The 17,812-nt window shown below is 50.6% G+C and overlaps 1 protein-coding gene across 1 annotated transcript in view; it reads left to right on the top strand.

Moving 5' to 3' along the window:
- The window catches only part of AP1M1 (adaptor related protein complex 1 subunit mu 1), a 30,461-nt gene extending 14,002 nt beyond the window's left edge, over positions 1-16,459 (top strand). The window contains exons 6-12 of the mRNA XM_059063115.2: positions 6,423-6,549; positions 7,596-7,738; positions 8,203-8,274; positions 8,906-9,064; positions 14,565-14,690; positions 15,324-15,399; positions 15,564-16,459. Coding sequence (XP_058919098.1) covers positions 6,423-6,549; positions 7,596-7,738; positions 8,203-8,274; positions 8,906-9,064; positions 14,565-14,690; positions 15,324-15,399; positions 15,564-15,586 — 726 coding nt within the window. The 3' untranslated portion in view covers positions 15,587-16,459. The remainder of the gene's footprint in view (positions 1-6,422; positions 6,550-7,595; positions 7,739-8,202; positions 8,275-8,905; positions 9,065-14,564; positions 14,691-15,323; positions 15,400-15,563) is intronic.
- Positions 16,460-17,812: the final 1,353 nt, after the last annotated feature.

A 17,812-nucleotide genomic window follows, 5' to 3' on the forward strand; every position in this document is an offset into this window, starting at 1 on the left:
CACTGCGGAGCACAGGCTCCAGACGCACAGGCTCAGCGGCCATGGCTCACGGGCCCAGCCGCTCCACAGCATGTGGGATCTTCCCGGACCGGGGCACGAACCTGTGTCCCCTGCATTGGCAGGCGGACTCTCAACCACGGTGCCACCAGGGAAGCCCTCTAGTTTCTTAAAGTGGAAACTAAAGATACTAATATGAAACTTTCTTCTTTTCTAATATAAACATTTAATGCTATAAATTTCTCTCTAAGCACTACTTTAGCTGTATCCTACACTGATATGTTGGATTTTTGTTCAAAATATTTTCAAATTTCCCTTGAGACTTCTTTTTGACCCATGGCTTATTTAATAAAAGTGTTAATTTCTAAATGTTTGCAGGTTTTTCTGTTATCTCATTGTCATTGATTTTTTTTAAGATTTATTTATTATTTATTTATACATTTTTTTTTATTATTTATTTTTGGCTGCATCAGGTCTTAGTTGCAGCATGTGGGATCTTCATTGCGGTGTATGGGCTTCTCTTTACTTGTGGCGTGCAGGTTTTCTCTTCTCTAGTCGTGGCACCGAGGCTCCAGGGTGCATGGGCTCTGTAGTTGTCGCATGCAGGTTCCAGAGCACATGAGCTCTGTAGATTAAGGCACACAGTCTCTCTAGTTGAGGTGTGCAAGCTCAATAGTTGTGACACGCAGGCTTAGTTGCCCTGTGGCACGTGGGATCTTAGTTCCCTGACCAGGGATCGAACCCACGTCCCCGGCATTGTAAGGCGGATTCTTTACCACTGGACCACCAGGGAAGTCCCTGTCATTGATTTTTAATTTAATTCTATTATTGTCTGAGAATATAGTTTATATACTGTCAATTCTTTAAAGTTTGTTAAGGTTTGTTTTAATGATCCAGAATATGATCTATCTTGGTGAATGTTCCATGTACCCTTGAAAAAATGTATATTTTGCTCTTGTTGGAGAGAGTGTTCTGTAAATACCAATTAAATCCGGTTGGTTAATGGCATTGTTCAATTCTTCTAGCAATTCTTGCTAATTTTCTGTCTACTGGTTCTACTTGTTACTGAGGAGCATTAAAATCTCCAGCTATAATTGTGAATTTGTCTGTGTCTTTGCTTCACATATTTTGAAGTTCTGCTATTAGGTGCAAATAGATTTAGGATTCTTCTGTTTTCTTGGTGAACTGACCCCATAACTTTATCATTATATAATGTCCCTCTTTATTCCTGATAATTTTTTTGCTCTGGGGTCTGTTTTGCTATTAATATTGTCACTCCAAAATTCTTTTGATTAGTGTTTACATGGTATATGTCTTTCTATCCTTTTACTCCTTTTTTTTTAATCCTTTTACTTTTTTTTTTTTTTTTTTTTTTCCCCATTACACGGGCCTCTCATTGTTGTGGCCTCTCCTGTTGAGGAGCACAGGCTCTGGACGCGCAGGCTCAGCGGCCATGGCTCATGGGCCCAGCCACTCCGCGGCGTGTGGGATCTTCCCGGACTGGGGCACGAACCTGTGTCCCCTGCATCGGCAGGCGGACTCTCAACCACGGCGCCACCAGGGAAGCCCAATCCTTTTAGTTTTAACTTACCTGTGTCATATCATATATCTTGTAGAAAACATATAATTGAGTCATTTTTTAAATCCATTCTGACGGTCTCTGTCTTTTATATATTTAGAGCATTTATACTTACTATAACTGTTAATTTGCTTGGATTAAAATATACCACTTTATTACTTGCCTTCTGTTTTTCATTCCTTTGTTTCCTTTTCCTATCTTTCTGTGATCTTTTTGAACATTTGTAGTGTTCCATTTTGTTTCTTCACTCTATCTTTTTTTTCTTCGTATAGTTTTTTTAGTGGTTGCTCTAAAATACTCTACTTAGAGTTAATATTTTACAGCTTCAATTGGAATTTAGAAACTTTACTACCCTGTTATAGAGTTCTCCTATATATTCATCTATATACATTGAAAACCATATCAGACAGTGTTAAAATTTTTGCTTTTGATTGTCAAACGTACTTTAAAGAACTCAAGAGGAGAAAAAGAAGACTCTCTACCATATTTACCCAGATATTTACTCTTTCTGTTGCTCTCCCCTCACTCCCAATTTTCCAGGTTTCCTTCTGGTACAATTTCAGTTCCATCTAAAAAGATTCTTTTAGCAATTCTTTCAAAACAGGCCTACTTGCTACATATTCCCTTCATTTTCCTTCATCTGAGAATGTCTTTATTTCATCTTCATTCCAAAAGGTTATTGCCACTGGATATCAAATTCTGGGTTAACAGTTCTCTTTTAGTACCTTAAAAATGTTGTGTTGGGCTTCCCTGGTGGCGCAGTGGTTGAGAGTCCGCCTGCCGATGCAGGGGACATGGGTTCGTGCCCCGGTCCGGGAGGATCCCACGTGCCGCGGAGTGGCTGGGCCCGTGAGCCATGGCCGCTGAGCCTGCGCTTCCGGAGCCTGTGCTCCGCAACGGGAGAGGCCACAACACTGAGAGGCCCACGTACCACAAAAAAAAAAAAAAAGTTGTGTCACTTCCTTCTGGGCTCTGTGGTTTCTGATGAAAATCCACAGTCACTCAAATCAGTACTCCCCTGTAGGTAACGTGTTGTTTTTCTCTGGCTGTTTTCCACATTTTTTCTTTGTCTTTAGTTTTCAGCAGATAGCTTATGATGTGCCTAGGTATGGATATCTTTGGATTCTTACTGTTTGGGGCTTGTTCAGCTTCTTGGATCTGTAGATTTATGTATTTTACCAAACTCAGGATGTTTTCATCCATCATTTCTTAAAATATGTTTTCACCATTTCACTCTTTCTTGTTTCCATCTGGACTCTAGTGACATAAATGTTAGACCTTTTGTTATTGTCCCAAGGGTCTCTGAGGCTCTGTTCATTCTATTCCATCTTTTTTTCTCTCTATTGTTTAGACTGGATAAGTCCTATTGATCTGCTTTCAAGTTCACTGACCCTTTCCTATGTTTTCTCCATTCTGCTTTTAAGCCCATCCAGTGATTTTTTTATTTGTTATTATATTTTTCAGTTCCAAAATTTCCATTTGATTCTTCTTCTTATACTCTTGTTTCTTTCCCAAGACTTTCTAGTTTGACATTTGTTGCAAGAGTGTTTGCAGTTTTTATCCTAGCTATTTAATATCTTTGTCAGATAATCCCAATATCCATATCATTGTTGGTATCTGTTGATTGTATTTTCCATGTGAGCTGAAATGTTCCTGGTTCTTTGTATGCTGAGTAATTTTAGATTATATCCTGGGGTAAGATTCTAGGTCTTGTTTAAATTATACAGAAAATGTTGATTCTGTTTGTTTGTTTGTTTGTTTTAGCTGACAGTTGTCCTGGTTAGGTTCAGGCCACAAGTTTCAACCCCTAATCTATGGGCCATGAGAATCAGTTCAGTTTTCAAAGCCTTTGTGCCCTTTGCTATTTAAATCTATCCCAAATATGCACTGCCCAGTGGTCTGTCAGGGACTGGGGAGAGTTTGGTTCTTGATGTCTTTGGCGTGTTAATTAGGATCATATCCATGCATGCCTGGTTCTAGAGAGATCTGGAGACATAAACAACTTCATGAGATTGCTTACCTGAACCTTTCACTCTCTGCTCTCTACCTGGTGCTTTCTGGCTGGGGGCTTCCCTTTTTGGTTCTGTGGCCAAAAACTTGGGGCTCTAGATCCCTACTCTCGCTCTTGTCTGCACTTGGGCTGAAATCCTGGGTTTGCCCCACCCTCTCGGAAAGGCAGCTGAATTGCCTAGGGCCGAGGACGTGAGAAAACAGAGAAAAGGGGGTAAATGAGGGATTTCCATACTCCTTCTGAGCTGCAGTTCCCCTTCTGGCCCTGGAGCTAGAGCCAGAGGCTTCTACAAGCTCTGACTGCACCATACTTCTTGGTTCCACTTCCAGGTTTCTGCTGCACTTTCACATGGGTAGGGGGGTAGGGAGGACTGCTCATTCAGTCGGCTCCTCCCAGATCCACCTTTTCAGTCTTCCAGTAGTTGCCCATACATCCTGCCCAGGTTTTATAGCTGTAGTCAGTGATAGAGAAAGGGTGATGCAGGTCAGTTCTATCTCACCTGCAGCCTGCCTGTCACCACACGGGAGAGGGCCTCACTCCTATTACTTGGGCAGACACGGATTGGCTGGGCCAATCCAGTCATGTGGGCCACTTAGGTGTGCCCATTTCTGACTGTTACAGCCAGTGCAGAAAAGAGCATGATTGTTCATCCTCAGATGTGTGTTTGGGCATCTCCCTTATCTGGGCAGGAGGGCCGAGTTCCCAGACATGCAATTGCTAAGTAACAGTGCTTTCCAAAAAGATTCTCCCAGTGGACTGAATATAAACGTATTTGCTGTCTTACTTACTAAGCCATGAGGCAAGACAGTGGCCTCACTCACTGCTTTCCCCTCCTGCCTGAGGACCTTCGTCTGGATTGTTTACTGAGCCCAGAACATGGCTGTAGGGTGTCCTAAGGTAGAGAAGCAATCCCCGGGAGCAGCTTATAAACAACTGCCTGGGAAAGTGCTGGGAGTTCAGGGGTGTCCCAGCCGCAGTGTGTCCCTACACATGGCACTGCCCAAGGACCCCTGTTCTTCCATACGAGGGGCAGCAAGAGGCAGGTATGGACGTCCCGGCCATGTTGGAACACACCTTCCTAAGTCTGATTGCAGAACTGGCGGCCTTCAGAGTCAACATTGGCCTCCAGATTCTGAAAATCTTGTTGTACTAGTATAATTAGGCAGCCGATCCCCCGGCAAACATCTCCTCCATGCCCACCCTGGGGAAGGCACCAGCTTTGGGCTGCCAGTCATGCCTCAGCACCGTGCTGGTTGCTGCCCAGAGGGCCAGGATTAGCCTTAGAGGCTGCATGGCTTTTGTCTCCACTTCCTGAGCCTTCTTTCCCATCGTTCAGCTATAGAGGGCGGTGCAGTCCCAACTCCCCAAGGGGAGACAGCTCCCCAGAGAAGGGGGTCTAAGGGCAGACTGTCGGGGGGAACACGGAGGACCCGCAGAGTAAGGCAGGTGGTAGTGCCAGCTGCCCAGAGCCCAGGGGTGAAGGACCATGTCTGCACGGGCTCACCAAGGGCCCGCTGCCCCAGGCACTGTCCTCGTGCTGGACCCAGCAGTGAGCAGCCTGACATGACCCCTCACCAGAGCGTGGACAGGATGGATGGACAGGCAGACAGGGCTGGCAAGAGGCAGAGGAGGAAGCAGCTTCTGTGTGCTGTGGGGTCAGGTTGCTGCCTGGTGAGGTGAGGACAGTGAGAGGCCAGCGTGGTCAGAGTATAGTGAGCAATGGTAACTGACAGAGCCACACCCTGCAGGGCCTTCTGTCCTGTTTTGTGCCTTTCTTGGGGTCGTCGTCCACATGGCGCCTCAGTTCTCCACTTCCCTCAGAGGCAAAGGGCTTTATGTGTGCACATGTTACTTGCAGACATCTGAGTTAAAGACTGGACAGATTTTCCTGCTTCTCTGCAGAAATCGGAAACTCAGGCCCTCCAAGAAACGGCCCATATGGCCCTAGGGCCTCTGAGTTTGTAGCCCTCTGTTTCACTTGCTGGTGTGGATGTGGCCTCATGTAGAATGGCACTACGGGTGGTGGCCCAGGCTGTGGCCCCAGCACCTCTGCCAGCCACTCTGTGACCTTGGCGTGTGGCATCCCCTCTGTGCCTCAGTGTCCTCGTCTCTAAAATGGGCCCAAGGAGAGGTGCTCCAGCAGCCTGGCTCCCTGAGGACAGTCTCCGGGTTTGCCCATCGTCCTGCTGTGATTTTTAGTTGCACTCTCACATGCCTTCCGGTTTGCACAGGAGTTAAAAGGTCACCCAAGTCACAGCCCTGCCTTGTTGAGGAGGAGCTGCTCAGTCAGTGTTGTAGCTGTGATTGTATTTGCTTAACTGTATTGTTATTTTGGATCAGTGGTTATCAGACATCAGGGCAGCCCTGGGAGCAGGGCCCAGGAAGTTCCATCTTCAACAAGCCCTAGGGGCTTTGCCAGGCCCCATGTGGAGAAACAGAGATTTCCAGGAAAGTGAGTCTGGCCTGCTCCAAGAGAGCCCAGCAGATGAGCAGACCTGGTAGAGTCCCTGCCCAGGCCAGCCGAGCACACGGCCTCAAGCCACCACGTCTGCCCCGGGCATCCCAAGAGCAACTTAGAGTAGAGCCCTCAGAGAGGATCCCAGGTACAGTATCACCTGGCCCATCTGAGAGGGAGGAGCCTAGTGTGGCCTGAGACCTAGAAGGCAGGACCTGTAAGTGTCTGCCTCCCTGGCCTGGCCTGGCACTGCCTCCCCAGCTCAGGGGACAGTGAGAAGGGCTTCGAGAATGGGAGTGGCCAGGAGGGTCACACAGCGTGGTGGAGGACAGTGACCGGTGTGTGGGGCCTCCCCTCACCCCCTTCTCGCCACCCCCTAGGTCAGTGCCAACGGTAACGTCCTACGCAGTGAGATTGTGGGCTCCATCAAGATGCGGGTCTTCCTGTCGGGCATGCCTGAGCTGCGCCTGGGCCTCAACGACAAGGTTCTCTTCGACAACACGGGCCGTGAGTATGCCACCGGGGCCCAGGTTTCACCCCTGGGGCAGCTGAGGGAATGTTCACCTGCGTGATGAACACGTTCATCTCAAGCACTTGGCTTAGAAACATTTTCACGTTGTTTACAAGACAACTGTGAAAACGAATAAACTAACACCAGGACTTAGAGGACATGGGAGAGTGAAAATCCTCAAGTCAAGCCCCCTTGTTGCTCCAACGGCCAGAGGTGCAGAGAGTACCTTAGGTGCCAAAGCGTGTGGAGCATCATACAACAGGTCCTCAACTCCACCCTACTGGAAGGTACTGCGAGGCTTGCTTTCCTCCCCCAGGCCGTTTCTGCCCTCACCTCTGGCGTTGGGTCTGGGCTGTTAAAAAGCCACACACAGTGGTTCGAGCATGTGCTGCCTGGCCTGGATGTAGCACTTCCCATGGCGGGGCATGGCCAGAGCGGCCTCAGGAGCCCAGGGTGGCTGGGGCTCCGTGTTTGCAAACTGGACCACCAGCCTCCCCGCCAACCACAGGTCCACCGGCGGCTGGAGCAGTGGCACGTGTTGTCATAGTTACGTCTGCAGCATCGCTAGTGAGGGCCTCTCTGATGTTAGCCCATCAGAGCAGCTCCCCTCTCAGGACTGAGCTCCACCCACACAGCCTCTCTGGGCTGGGAAACCAAGACAGGACCCCAGGGATGACAGGACCGGGGCCCTCAGGGAGCCCCAAGCCATCACCGAGCACCCGCAGTGGAGTCTGTTAATCATTCAGCAAACATGTCCCAGGCAGCAACCCTGGCTGGGGACTCAGTGTGAACTAGGCCTACAAGCCCTGTCCTCAGCCCAATCTTGGGACGTGATGGGGCTTCCAGCAGGGTGAGGAGAGACGGGGCGTGGCTGCCTCAGAAACCGGCCCCCTTGGTGTTCGTTGCCCAAGATACTCTCACAGATTTGGGGGCAGCTCTGCTCTGCTCTGTCAGGAGTGGACCCCAGACAGTGGGAGCATTGCTGAGAGAGTGGCCTGGGGGGCCTAGGGACTGTCCCACCCTCACCCCCACCTCCCCTCAGGTGGCAAAAGCAAATCCGTGGAGCTGGAGGATGTGAAGTTCCACCAGTGTGTGCGGCTTTCTCGCTTTGAGAACGACCGCACCATCTCCTTCATCCCACCCGATGGCGAGTTCGAGCTCATGTCCTACCGCCTCAACACCCATGTGAGTGCACCAGCCGCCAGCCAAGAGGGCCCCCAGGCCCCCGCCCCTGCTCCTCCCCTGGGGCGGCCTCCCTCCTCTTCGCTGCTGGCTGGGAGCCGTCCCCGTCCCTAGCGAGTCTCACGTTTTGGGAGGTGATGCCCAGGATGGGCACAGCTCCCCAGGAGCAGCCTGGGCTCCAAGGATCCTGTTTGACAATGCAAGGTTCTGAACTTTCTGAACTGAGGGGCCAGACCCCTTTGGCACCACTGCCCCTTTCCCAGGCATCCCCACCAGAGCGTCCTCGGTGATGTTTTCTGCATTTTCTCTAATGCTCTGACCCATCCTGGCACCGGCTGTGGAGCCCCAAGCAGCAGTGTGCTGGGCTCACACCTGGCCCAGTGGTCCCTTGCCCTCAGTTTCCCCTCTGTGAAACAGGGCTTTGTAAAACGACTGATTGTGAGTGCCATCTTCACTCGCCCTGACAGGTCAAGCCCTTGATCTGGATCGAGTCCGTGATTGAAAAGCACTCCCACAGCCGCATCGAGTACATGATCAAGGTGCGTGTGATTCCTGCACGCAGCATCAGCCAGGCGTGCAGGGCATAAGAGGGGGGATTTGGGCTCCCCCGCCTGGTGCAGGCCTTCTGGTATCTCTGGCCTGTCCGGGGCCTTTGGCACAGGGTCCTAACCCAGGACTGGGGACACGCTGGGGCTCTGTGACACCTGTCCAGGGGGTGAGGCCTGTGGCTGTCATCCGTGCTGCCTCACTGTGAGCTCATGCAAAGCGTGGGCCTTGGGCACAGAGAGGACACACTACCCGGGTCTTGTGTGCAGCCACCGTGGCAGTGGCCTGTGACCAAGTGTCCAGGTGGAGCACTCCTGCCACTCAGTGACCTCGCCTAGCCCAGGCCAGCTCTGGTCACATTTTCCCTGGAGGCCAGGGTCAGAGGGAGGGATCGGGAGTTCCAAAGGCCAAGGGGACAGGAGGGCAGAGACTGACCGTCCAAAGTTGAGCTTAAGGAAAACCTCAGGGGGCAGGAGAGGGCATGGGGATCAGCTTGGTGCTGGGGGTGGGACTCCCAGAGGCCAGGCCAAGGGGCACGTGGCCCTTGTGGGAGCAGGCTGGGTGGGAGCCAGGCTGTCTCACCTTCGCCCGCCACAACCTCGGCCATGTTGGCCTCGTCTCCAGGCCAAGAGCCAGTTCAAGCGGCGGTCAACAGCCAACAACGTGGAGATCCACATCCCCGTGCCCAATGATGCAGACTCACCCAAGTTCAAGACGACAGTGGGGAGTGTCAAGTGGGTCCCCGAGAACAGTGAGATTGTGTGGTCCATCAAGTCCTTCCCGGTGAGCACCCTTCTTGGCGGGGCACCCCCTCCAGACAGGCATGGGCAGAGGCTGGCTCGGCCCAGCCTGGCTGGGGCGGGGGCTGGGCCGGGGCTGGGGCCCAGGGTAAGGGGGCCCTCCCCCCTCCTCTTGTGTGTGAACCGGCCTGTCTTCAGAGTCACGGCAGGGTTCCCTCTGTCCCTCCTTCTTTCTCCCTCTGACACTCCTGTTTAGAACTCAACTTCCCTCCTGGGGAACAGACTGCCTTGGGGCCAGAGCCCCACAGGAATCCAGCACCAGCTCCAGGGAGGTAGAGCACTTCCTGCCCGGCCCACAGGCTGGTATAGCCACCTGGCTTGTGTTCAGGACTTTGAGCACTTGAGTCTGGGTTTGTGGGAAGAGTGCCCTGGGACTGGAAGATGGGTAAGCGGCTGTGCTGACTCCGGGTGCGGCCCATTGCCATTCTCATGATAAACAAGAGAGAGCACTTTTTCATGTCTCAAAGGACTGTTTGTGCTTCTTTCTCTGCAAAGTGTAGTCACTGTCTCTTGCTCACTTCTCTATCAAGTTTGCTCTTTTTCTTCTTAGTTTCCAAAAGCTGTTTACACATGGGCAAGATTAGTACCTTTGCTTTGATATCAGTTGCAAATGGTATTTCTCAGTGTTTGGTGTTTGTCTTTTGACTTTGCTTCTGGTGTTTTTTGCTGTGTAACCTTTTTGATTGCTTCTTCTTTTAATTGTTGTTTAATGTAGTCACATTTCTCAGTCTTTTTCTTTTATTGTGTTTGGATTTTAAGTCATGATTTGAAAGGCTTCCCCATTCCAGGCTATAAAGCAATTCACCCATGTTTGCTTCTAGAACGAGTACAGTAGTATTTTTCACCTTAGACTTTAGATCCTTTTGGAGCACAGTCTGGTAAATGGGTGACCTACTGATCCAACTTTATCTTTTCCCACATGGCTATCAGTTTCCTAACATCATTCACTAAAAAGTCCCATCTGTTCCCCAGTGGTTTGAAATGCCGTGTTTTTCAAAAATCAAATTTTCACACGGCATTAGGTCTCTTTCTGAGCATCCTCTTGTCTGTCTCTCCATGCTGCAAGGCCACATTTTAACTTTATTCTGTTTTAACATCTGGTAGGGCCAACCCTACCCCCACCGTAACTCCCCACACCCCCACTGCTTGTCTGTTTCCTGGCAACTCTTGCTTGTTTCATTTTCCTTATAAATTTTAGAATCAGTTTGTTTGCAGTAAATTTGTAAGTTAATTGGGAAGGATTAACACCTTTTTGAGGCCAAATTATCCTATCAATAGCCTTGCCCCACTCTCACCTTTGTGCCTTTTGGGAATGTTTTAATGCTTACCTTATATATACCTCATATGGCCTTTCTCATTGTTTTTAAAGGTACTTTTATTTAAATATAACATGCAGAAAAGTAACAAGGGATATGTGTACAACTCAGTGAATTTCCTCAGAGTGAACACAACTGAACCGGATAAAAGCTACAGAACACTCCTTGCCTCCAGGACACCCCAAGGATCTCTTCTGGTTTTGCATATTTCTCATTAAGATAATTTTTAAGTTGATGTTTTGGTAAATGGGGTCTTCTCTTCCATGATATCTTACAACAGGTTGCTAACATTTGTATGGTAATTTTGTGTCCTGGTACCTTACTAAATTTTTTGTTTGTGGTAGTTTTTCTTTCAATTCTCATGGGTTTTTAGATATTCTTCCATACTGTTTGCAGCCAGATGCAGTTTCCCCTTTTCCTCTCCCATTCTTGGGCACCTTATGGCTTCTGGCATCTCACTGCTTCACTTGCTGTTTCCATGGCCTGTAAATGGCAGTGGAGAGAGCAGCCTCCTGGCTTTGCCCCCAATTGGAGCTGGCAGGGTTTCCCCTCTTAAGTGTGTTGCTGCTTTGAGGTACAATTCACTTACGTCCTACTTTACTGTGGTTTTTTTTAATTTATTTTTTTTCTGGTACGCGGGCCTCTCACTGTTGTGATCTCTCCCGTTGTGGAGCACAGGCTCCAGATTCGCAGGCTCAGCGGCCATGGCTCACAGGCCCAGCCGCTCCACAGTATGTGGGATCTTCCCGGACCGGGGCACAAACCCGTGTCCGCTGCATCAGCAGGCAGACTCTCAACCACTGCGCCACCAGGGAAGCCCTATTTATTTTAATTTGGTTGTGCTGGGTCTTAGTTGGGGCAGGCAGGCTCCTTAGTTGTAGCACACAGGCTCCTTAGTTGTGTCACGCGAACTCTTAGTTGCTGTGTGTGAACTGTTAGTTGCTGCATGCATGTGGGATCTAATTCCCTGACCAGGGATCAAACCCAGGCCCCCTGCATTGGGAGCGCAGAGTCCTAACCACTGCGCCACCAGGGAAGTCCCCTTTACTGTGTTTTTAGTACAAATGGCCAACGGATTTACCCAAACACCTCTTCAGTGTCTGTAAGTTCCTATATTAATATAGGAAGGATCTTGAACCATCCATGCATTCTGGCAAGCTCCACTTGATCATGATCTATTTTCTCTTTAATGTGCTATTAATACTGTTGGTTAACATTGTATGTAGGATTTTTACATTGAGATTCATAACTGAAATTGATTTTTTTTTGGTACAGTCTCTATCAGGTATCAATATTGTACCCATTTCATTATTTTTTTGTCTCCCTTTTCCATGATGCAGAACAGTTTAAGTAGCCTTGAGATCGTCTCGCCTTGAGAGGATTGGTAGAATTTGGCTGTGTGACCATCTGTATCTCTGTTACTTTCTCTACCTCATCTGTGGAAATTAGACCGTTTAGAGTTTCTATTTCTGTTGGAGTCAGTTTAGGTAAATTGTATTTTCCTACAAAATTATCCATCCTAACCAGGTTTTCAAATTTGTCTACAGAGTTGTAGAAAATTGGTGTCTTTTTTTCCCCTTCTCTTATGACAATTACTTCTCCCTTGTTATGTTATTTTGCATACTTGTGCCTTCATTTTTCCTTGATAAGGTTACCTGGTGGTTTGCGTATTTTTTTTCCAGATTCACTTTTTAGTTTATTTGTTGTAATAGTTTTCAGTTTTATAAGTCTTTAATTTGTTTCTTCATCCTTTCTTTGCTCTAGTTTTCAAGTTATGTATTTTAATTTGATTATTTTGTTTTAAAATTTGTATTGATGTAAATGAACATTTAAGCCACAAATGTTCGTCTGAACCCTGCCTCAGCTGTATAGCCCATAGATCTGGCATGTAATATTTGATATTATCTAGAAATTCTGTAATTGAATGGAGAGTGTTTTTTTGTTTTGTTTTGTTTTGTTTGAATTTCCTGGTCAAGGGGTTTTTTCCATTTTGTCTTCACTATAAATTTGGTGCTTTGAGACCAGAGAACGTTATTCATGCTGTTTCTACTTTTAGAATTTATTGAAGTGTTCATTGTGCACTAGTAGAAGGTCAACGTTTGTAAATATCCCATATGTAGTTGAGAAGAAGATAGGGCCTCTGTTATTTGGGTAGAGAATTTGACACATGTGCCATGAGGTCTGCCATGATGCCATGACAGCATCAGTCAGACAGAGAGCTGGGCCAGCTCTGCCTTCCTCTGGTTCTCTTCTCCTCTCTTGTAGCATCTGCTTAACAAAAGTTGCTGCCATGTTATTTGGTGCATAGATACTCCTATCTATTGTATTGTCCCTATGGATCATAGGAATAGCCTTTAGGATTGTGGACTATTGTCCTCTGCACCTGTAATTCTTTGCCCTGAATTTTCCGCTGCGGCAGCAGCCCTGCTCTATTTTGTTTGACTTTGGCTGGCACACCTTCACCCATTCTTTCTACTGGTTTAGCCTTCCTCACTTTGCTTTTACAGTGTGGAGTTGGGTTTTGGTCTGTGAGCCAACCTCTAAGTCTTTCTCATTAATAGGAGAAGTAAACCCATTTACATGGACATGACTGACACAAGGTAGGCTTGCAGACTTCCACCCCCCACCAGAGAGGGCCTGCGTCTCTGCATATTGTTTTGCTTTCATTTTCCACTTTGCTTTTTCTTTAATTAATACTCTTAACATTTTTTTTTTTGGACTGCGTTTGGGTCTTCGTTGCTGCACGCAGGCTTTCTCTAGTTGCAGTGAGTGGGGGCTACTCTTTGTTGTGGTGCGCAGGCTTCTCGTTGTGATGGCTTCTCTTGTTACGGAGCACGGGCTCTAGACGTGTGGGTTTCAGTAGTTGCATCATGCAGGCTCAGTAGTTGAGGTACATGGGCCTTAGAGTGCACAGGCTTCATCAATTGTGGCTTGCGGGCTCTACAGCACAGGCTCAGTAGTTGTGGCGCATGGGCTTAGTTGCTCCGTGGCGCGTGGGATCTTACCAGACCAGGGATTGAACCCGTGACCTCTGCATTGGCAGGCGGATTCTTAACCCCTGTGCCACCAGGGAAGTCCCTCCACTTTGTTTTTATAAGGCTGAGATTTTTGGTCAGGTTATTGTTTCATACACAGGCTGACGGAGCTGATTTTATTCCTTTGCTGCCTGCTTCGTCTATTGCTGAGACCACATTATTCTCCCCTCATTGTCCCAGAATCTTCACTCAGCACATAGCACCGAGTCAGGCAGAGTCCGCATTCCTGCACTGATGAGCAGAGACAGACCACTCGCTTCATCCCGGCGAGGGGAGTATGAGCTCAGCCCTGGGGAGGCATGGCTCTGCCCTGCCCTGCCCTGCCCAAGGCATGTAGAAGTAGCTCTGGTTGGCAGTGACTCCTGTTGCCAGAGGCCTGGGGATCAAAACCCTCCATGTCCTGGGTATGACGAGAGCTGTGCTCCCCACTGCTCCCTGCTGTTCTGGGTGAAACTCACCGGGCGCTTGGACAACCAGGCCAAGACTCCTGACTCCTCGTGGCCGAGAGGAGGGTTCCAGTCATTCCTGGCCCTGCTCCAAACCCCATCTCTGGAGTCATTGCTCAGCTTCCAGGGCCAGAGCCACGCCCTTTGGGGGCAAGACCCAGGGCCAGCTCATCAGTCAGCCCCCGACCTTGGTCTCTTATTTTTGTTGCCTCTCCCTGTTCCCTTTTCTTTGTCTTGACATGTCCCTCTTGCTTTCACACACCTTCCTGACACTGGGCTCTGGGGGTGTTCACTTGGACTCTAGCCTGGGCAGGTAGGGCCCTTGTCCCACAGCAGCCCACATCTGTGCTGTGTGTGCTCGCTCTCCCTCTCTGTTCTTCCCTCCCAAGGCCTGTTGGTCTTATTTTCCTTGAAGCAGCTAGGCTTCTGTGCCTGGCAACTTGTGAAATTTTCTCTTCATCCTCAGAATTCAACAGTTTTCCCCAGCGGGGCTGGTGGGGGCAGCCCGTGAGGCCCGGAGGACAAGTATGAGTGTTCTGGAGAAGCCAAGGCACTGGGTGACTGCAGGCTACACAGGAAGGGGCTTGGTGGCCGAGCCAGCAGCCTGGCATTCTCCGGGGGCAACTGTTGGCTGAGCTTGCCCGGGACCTCAGCCTGACCACCTCCACCCTGGTGTTCTCCCCCAGGGCGGCAAGGAGTACCTGATGCGGGCCCACTTCGGCCTGCCCAGCGTGGAGGCAGAGGACAAGGAGGGCAAGCCCCCGATCAGTGTCAAGTTTGAGATCCCCTACTTCACTACCTCCGGCATCCAGGTACATGCGGCCAGGGCTGCCAGGGCCCCAGAGCAGACATGGACAGGCCCCGGGGGCCTCACAGGGACCGAGACCAGGTGTCAGTCCAGGCTCAGAGGGTTGTAGGTGACAGACATCAGTGCAACCAGTTAGAAAAGGGTGCTAATTGGCTTGTTCCGGGGCTCCGCAGTGCTCCCCAGCTCTGCCTGTCTCCGAGGGCAGCCCGGCCCTAATAGAAAGAGGCCCACAATTGTCTACCCAGACCCGACCTGTGCTTGAGCTCCAAGCTCAGAGACACATTCAGTCCCCAAAACTAGAGTTTGAGCCTCTAGCATCCACACACTTGCCACCATGGGACCCGTTTTCCTGGGCACCTCTGCAGAAGACCTGCGTGGGGAAGAAAACCCTGGAGAGGACCTCTTCTCCAGGAATCTGCTAGAGGGCTGTGCCCGAGAGTGCACATCTGGCTCTTTGCCTCATCTAGAAGTACCTCCACCCTCCCTCAGCCTCAGAGAGGTTCAGACAGATCAAGGCCCTTTGCCCCCTCCCTCACCCTCCTGGTCACAGCCTGGCCCCGGGAGGAATGACTAGGGGGGGACCAGGAAGGGGGATGGGGGTGTGTGCATGCTTAGGGCCCTGGTACCTGTGCCCCAGGTGCGCTACCTGAAGATCATCGAGAAGAGCGGCTACCAGGCCCTACCGTGGGTTCGTTACATCACTCAGAACGGAGGTGCGTGCAGCCCACCCGTGGGGCAGGTCGGGGGGGGGGTGCTAAAAAGGTCCCTGGTGGGTATGCCTCTGTCGCCAGGGTGGTGCTCACGGAGCAACCCCAGGGTCAGGGCAGGTGGGTCCAGGGTGCAGAGAAGACAACAGACACCTCCTCCCCACTCCTAGATTACCAGCTCCGGACCCAGTGAGGGGCCACGGTGGCCAACGCTCCCGGCCCGGCACTGGGGCTCCTGGTGGAAGCACCGGGAGGAAGCACCTGCCAAGCCTGCCGGAAGGAAGGGCTCCCCTGGACACCAGCCACCCTCCCGGCTCCACCCAGGGGCCCCTCCTCCTCCAGGTGGACCTGCTGTGCCGTCGCCACTCTCATCCCCCAAGTCCCTTTTCCCAGAAGAGGCTTATCTTCGAGAAGTCTCGTCTCTTTGCCCCCGAGTCAGTTTGAAGGGAAGGAAAGAAATCTTTCCCTCCAGAGATCAAATACAGCCTTCTGTGCTGTAGCTCCTAGTCACGAAAAGATTGGGAAACGCTCGCCAGACCACTGTCTGGCCGGGCCGGCAGGGCCGCCGTTTTGTTGCCATTCTTTTGAATGTTGTACGTCTATTGAGTGTTCCTGGATTTTTGTCTTGGTCCGTTGCTGTTTACGTGAACTTCACTGTCCACGCCTCCTGCCCCTCATCCTGAAGCGCTCAGGCAGCACTTAGCGAGGACAGGACCTCCCCGTTCCTCGCCCGCCTCCACAGCGAGGCTGACGCTGGGTCGCCTTCCCACATCAGGCCAGAACCTGGCACTTTGATCGGAGGCTGCAGCTTATGGCTGTTCCTTGGAGGCTCCTTGGCCTGGACGCATAGGCTTCAACAGAGGCGCCTTCTCAGGGGCAGCCTGTGCCACACGATGCTCTCACTCAGCCACATCAGTGTTTGTCCCACCAGGGGAGGTGGGGTCCAGGAAGGGCCCCCAGCCTCAGAGGGTGGGGCGCACGGGTCATCCACATCCGTGCTTGGACACCACCCCCTTCAACCCTGTCTGTGTTTGTGTCGTGAGTACATTAAATTCCATCAATTAAACATGCTGCCTGCCTTCCATCTGATGCAGCGTGGTGCCGACTCCCTCTGGATGACCAGGGGGAGGTGCAGGCTCACGCCAACCTCTGTGTGGCTCCGTGTAGTGTCACCAGCTCCCAGTGCCCCTGCATCCCCCAGGGAAGACAGGAACAGGCAGTGGGGACGGCAGAGCCATTGCACTGGGCCACCAGGGCCACCCCTTCTAGGGGGGCCACGCAGAGGCGAGCACACGAGCAAAATATATCCCTCTCATCTTCGATGACTGTTACAGGCCCCAACCCTCAGATCCCCACAGCTTGTCCCCATCCCTCCCCAGCCCCGGGATCTTCCTAAGAGTGTGGTCCTGGTACCAGCAACATCAACGTCCCCTTCGAGCTCGCTGCAAATGCAGGTTCACAGGCCCACCGTGACCTGCTGAGGCAGAGTCTCGGGATGGGGCCCAGGAGACCAGTTAACGGGCTCTACATGTGCTTCGTGCACGCACTGGAGTCTGAGAACCGCTGACTGGTCCACAGAGGGGATCATGGTGGGCGCATGGGCAGGAGGAGCTTGTCTTCCCACTGCAGCACCTGCACCCACTGTCCCTCCAACGCTGATGGCCCTGCCTGGCCCACACCCTCTTACCTTCAAGGACTGTGTTTTCTTCTCCCTCTCCCGTATCACCCAGCTCCTCCTTGGAGGTCTAGTGGGCATCAGCCTGAGTGGAATCTTCGCCTTCTACCGCGTGGAGTAAAGGACGTTGCCCTGGCCCAGGGCTCAGGCCAAAGCCCTTGTGGGCACCCTTAATGCCCCACCCCTCACTCGCCTGCCCACATCTGCAGCAAGCCCTGGTGGCCTCCCTCCAGAAGACCCTGGGGGGCCACAATACACAAAGAGACAATGACCAGAATTTTCCAAAATTAAACATTTTAAATGTAAAATCTTTACATTCTCAGATTCAGGAAACCAGTGAGCCCAAATCAGGATAAATAAACCTAAGTCTAAAACTAAAAAACATCACAGTCAAAATGCAGAACATTAGAGACTCAGTGAAGATCATAAAAAGCAACGCAAAGAAGATAAAAACACACAACACAAAAAAAGAAAAAAGCAATTAGGCTGAGAGCTGGTTTCACAGCTGCAAGAATGGAAGTCAGAAGATAAATAGGCTCAAATTGCTGAAAAAGATGACTAATCTGTGATGACCGATTCTGTGCCCAGCAAACGAACAAAATTAGAAGTTTAACAATAGCAGACCCTCACGAAGCAACTTGGCGTACAACAAGGAGGAGGTTCAGGACTTCCGTGGTGGTTCGGTGGTTAAGAATCTGCCCGCCAATGCAGCGCACACGGGTTTGAGCCCTGGTCTGGGATGAT

This window comes from Kogia breviceps, chromosome 4, assembly GCF_026419965.1.
Source record: "Kogia breviceps isolate mKogBre1 chromosome 4, mKogBre1 haplotype 1, whole genome shotgun sequence".
Lineage (NCBI taxonomy): Eukaryota > Metazoa > Chordata > Mammalia > Artiodactyla > Physeteridae > Kogia > Kogia breviceps.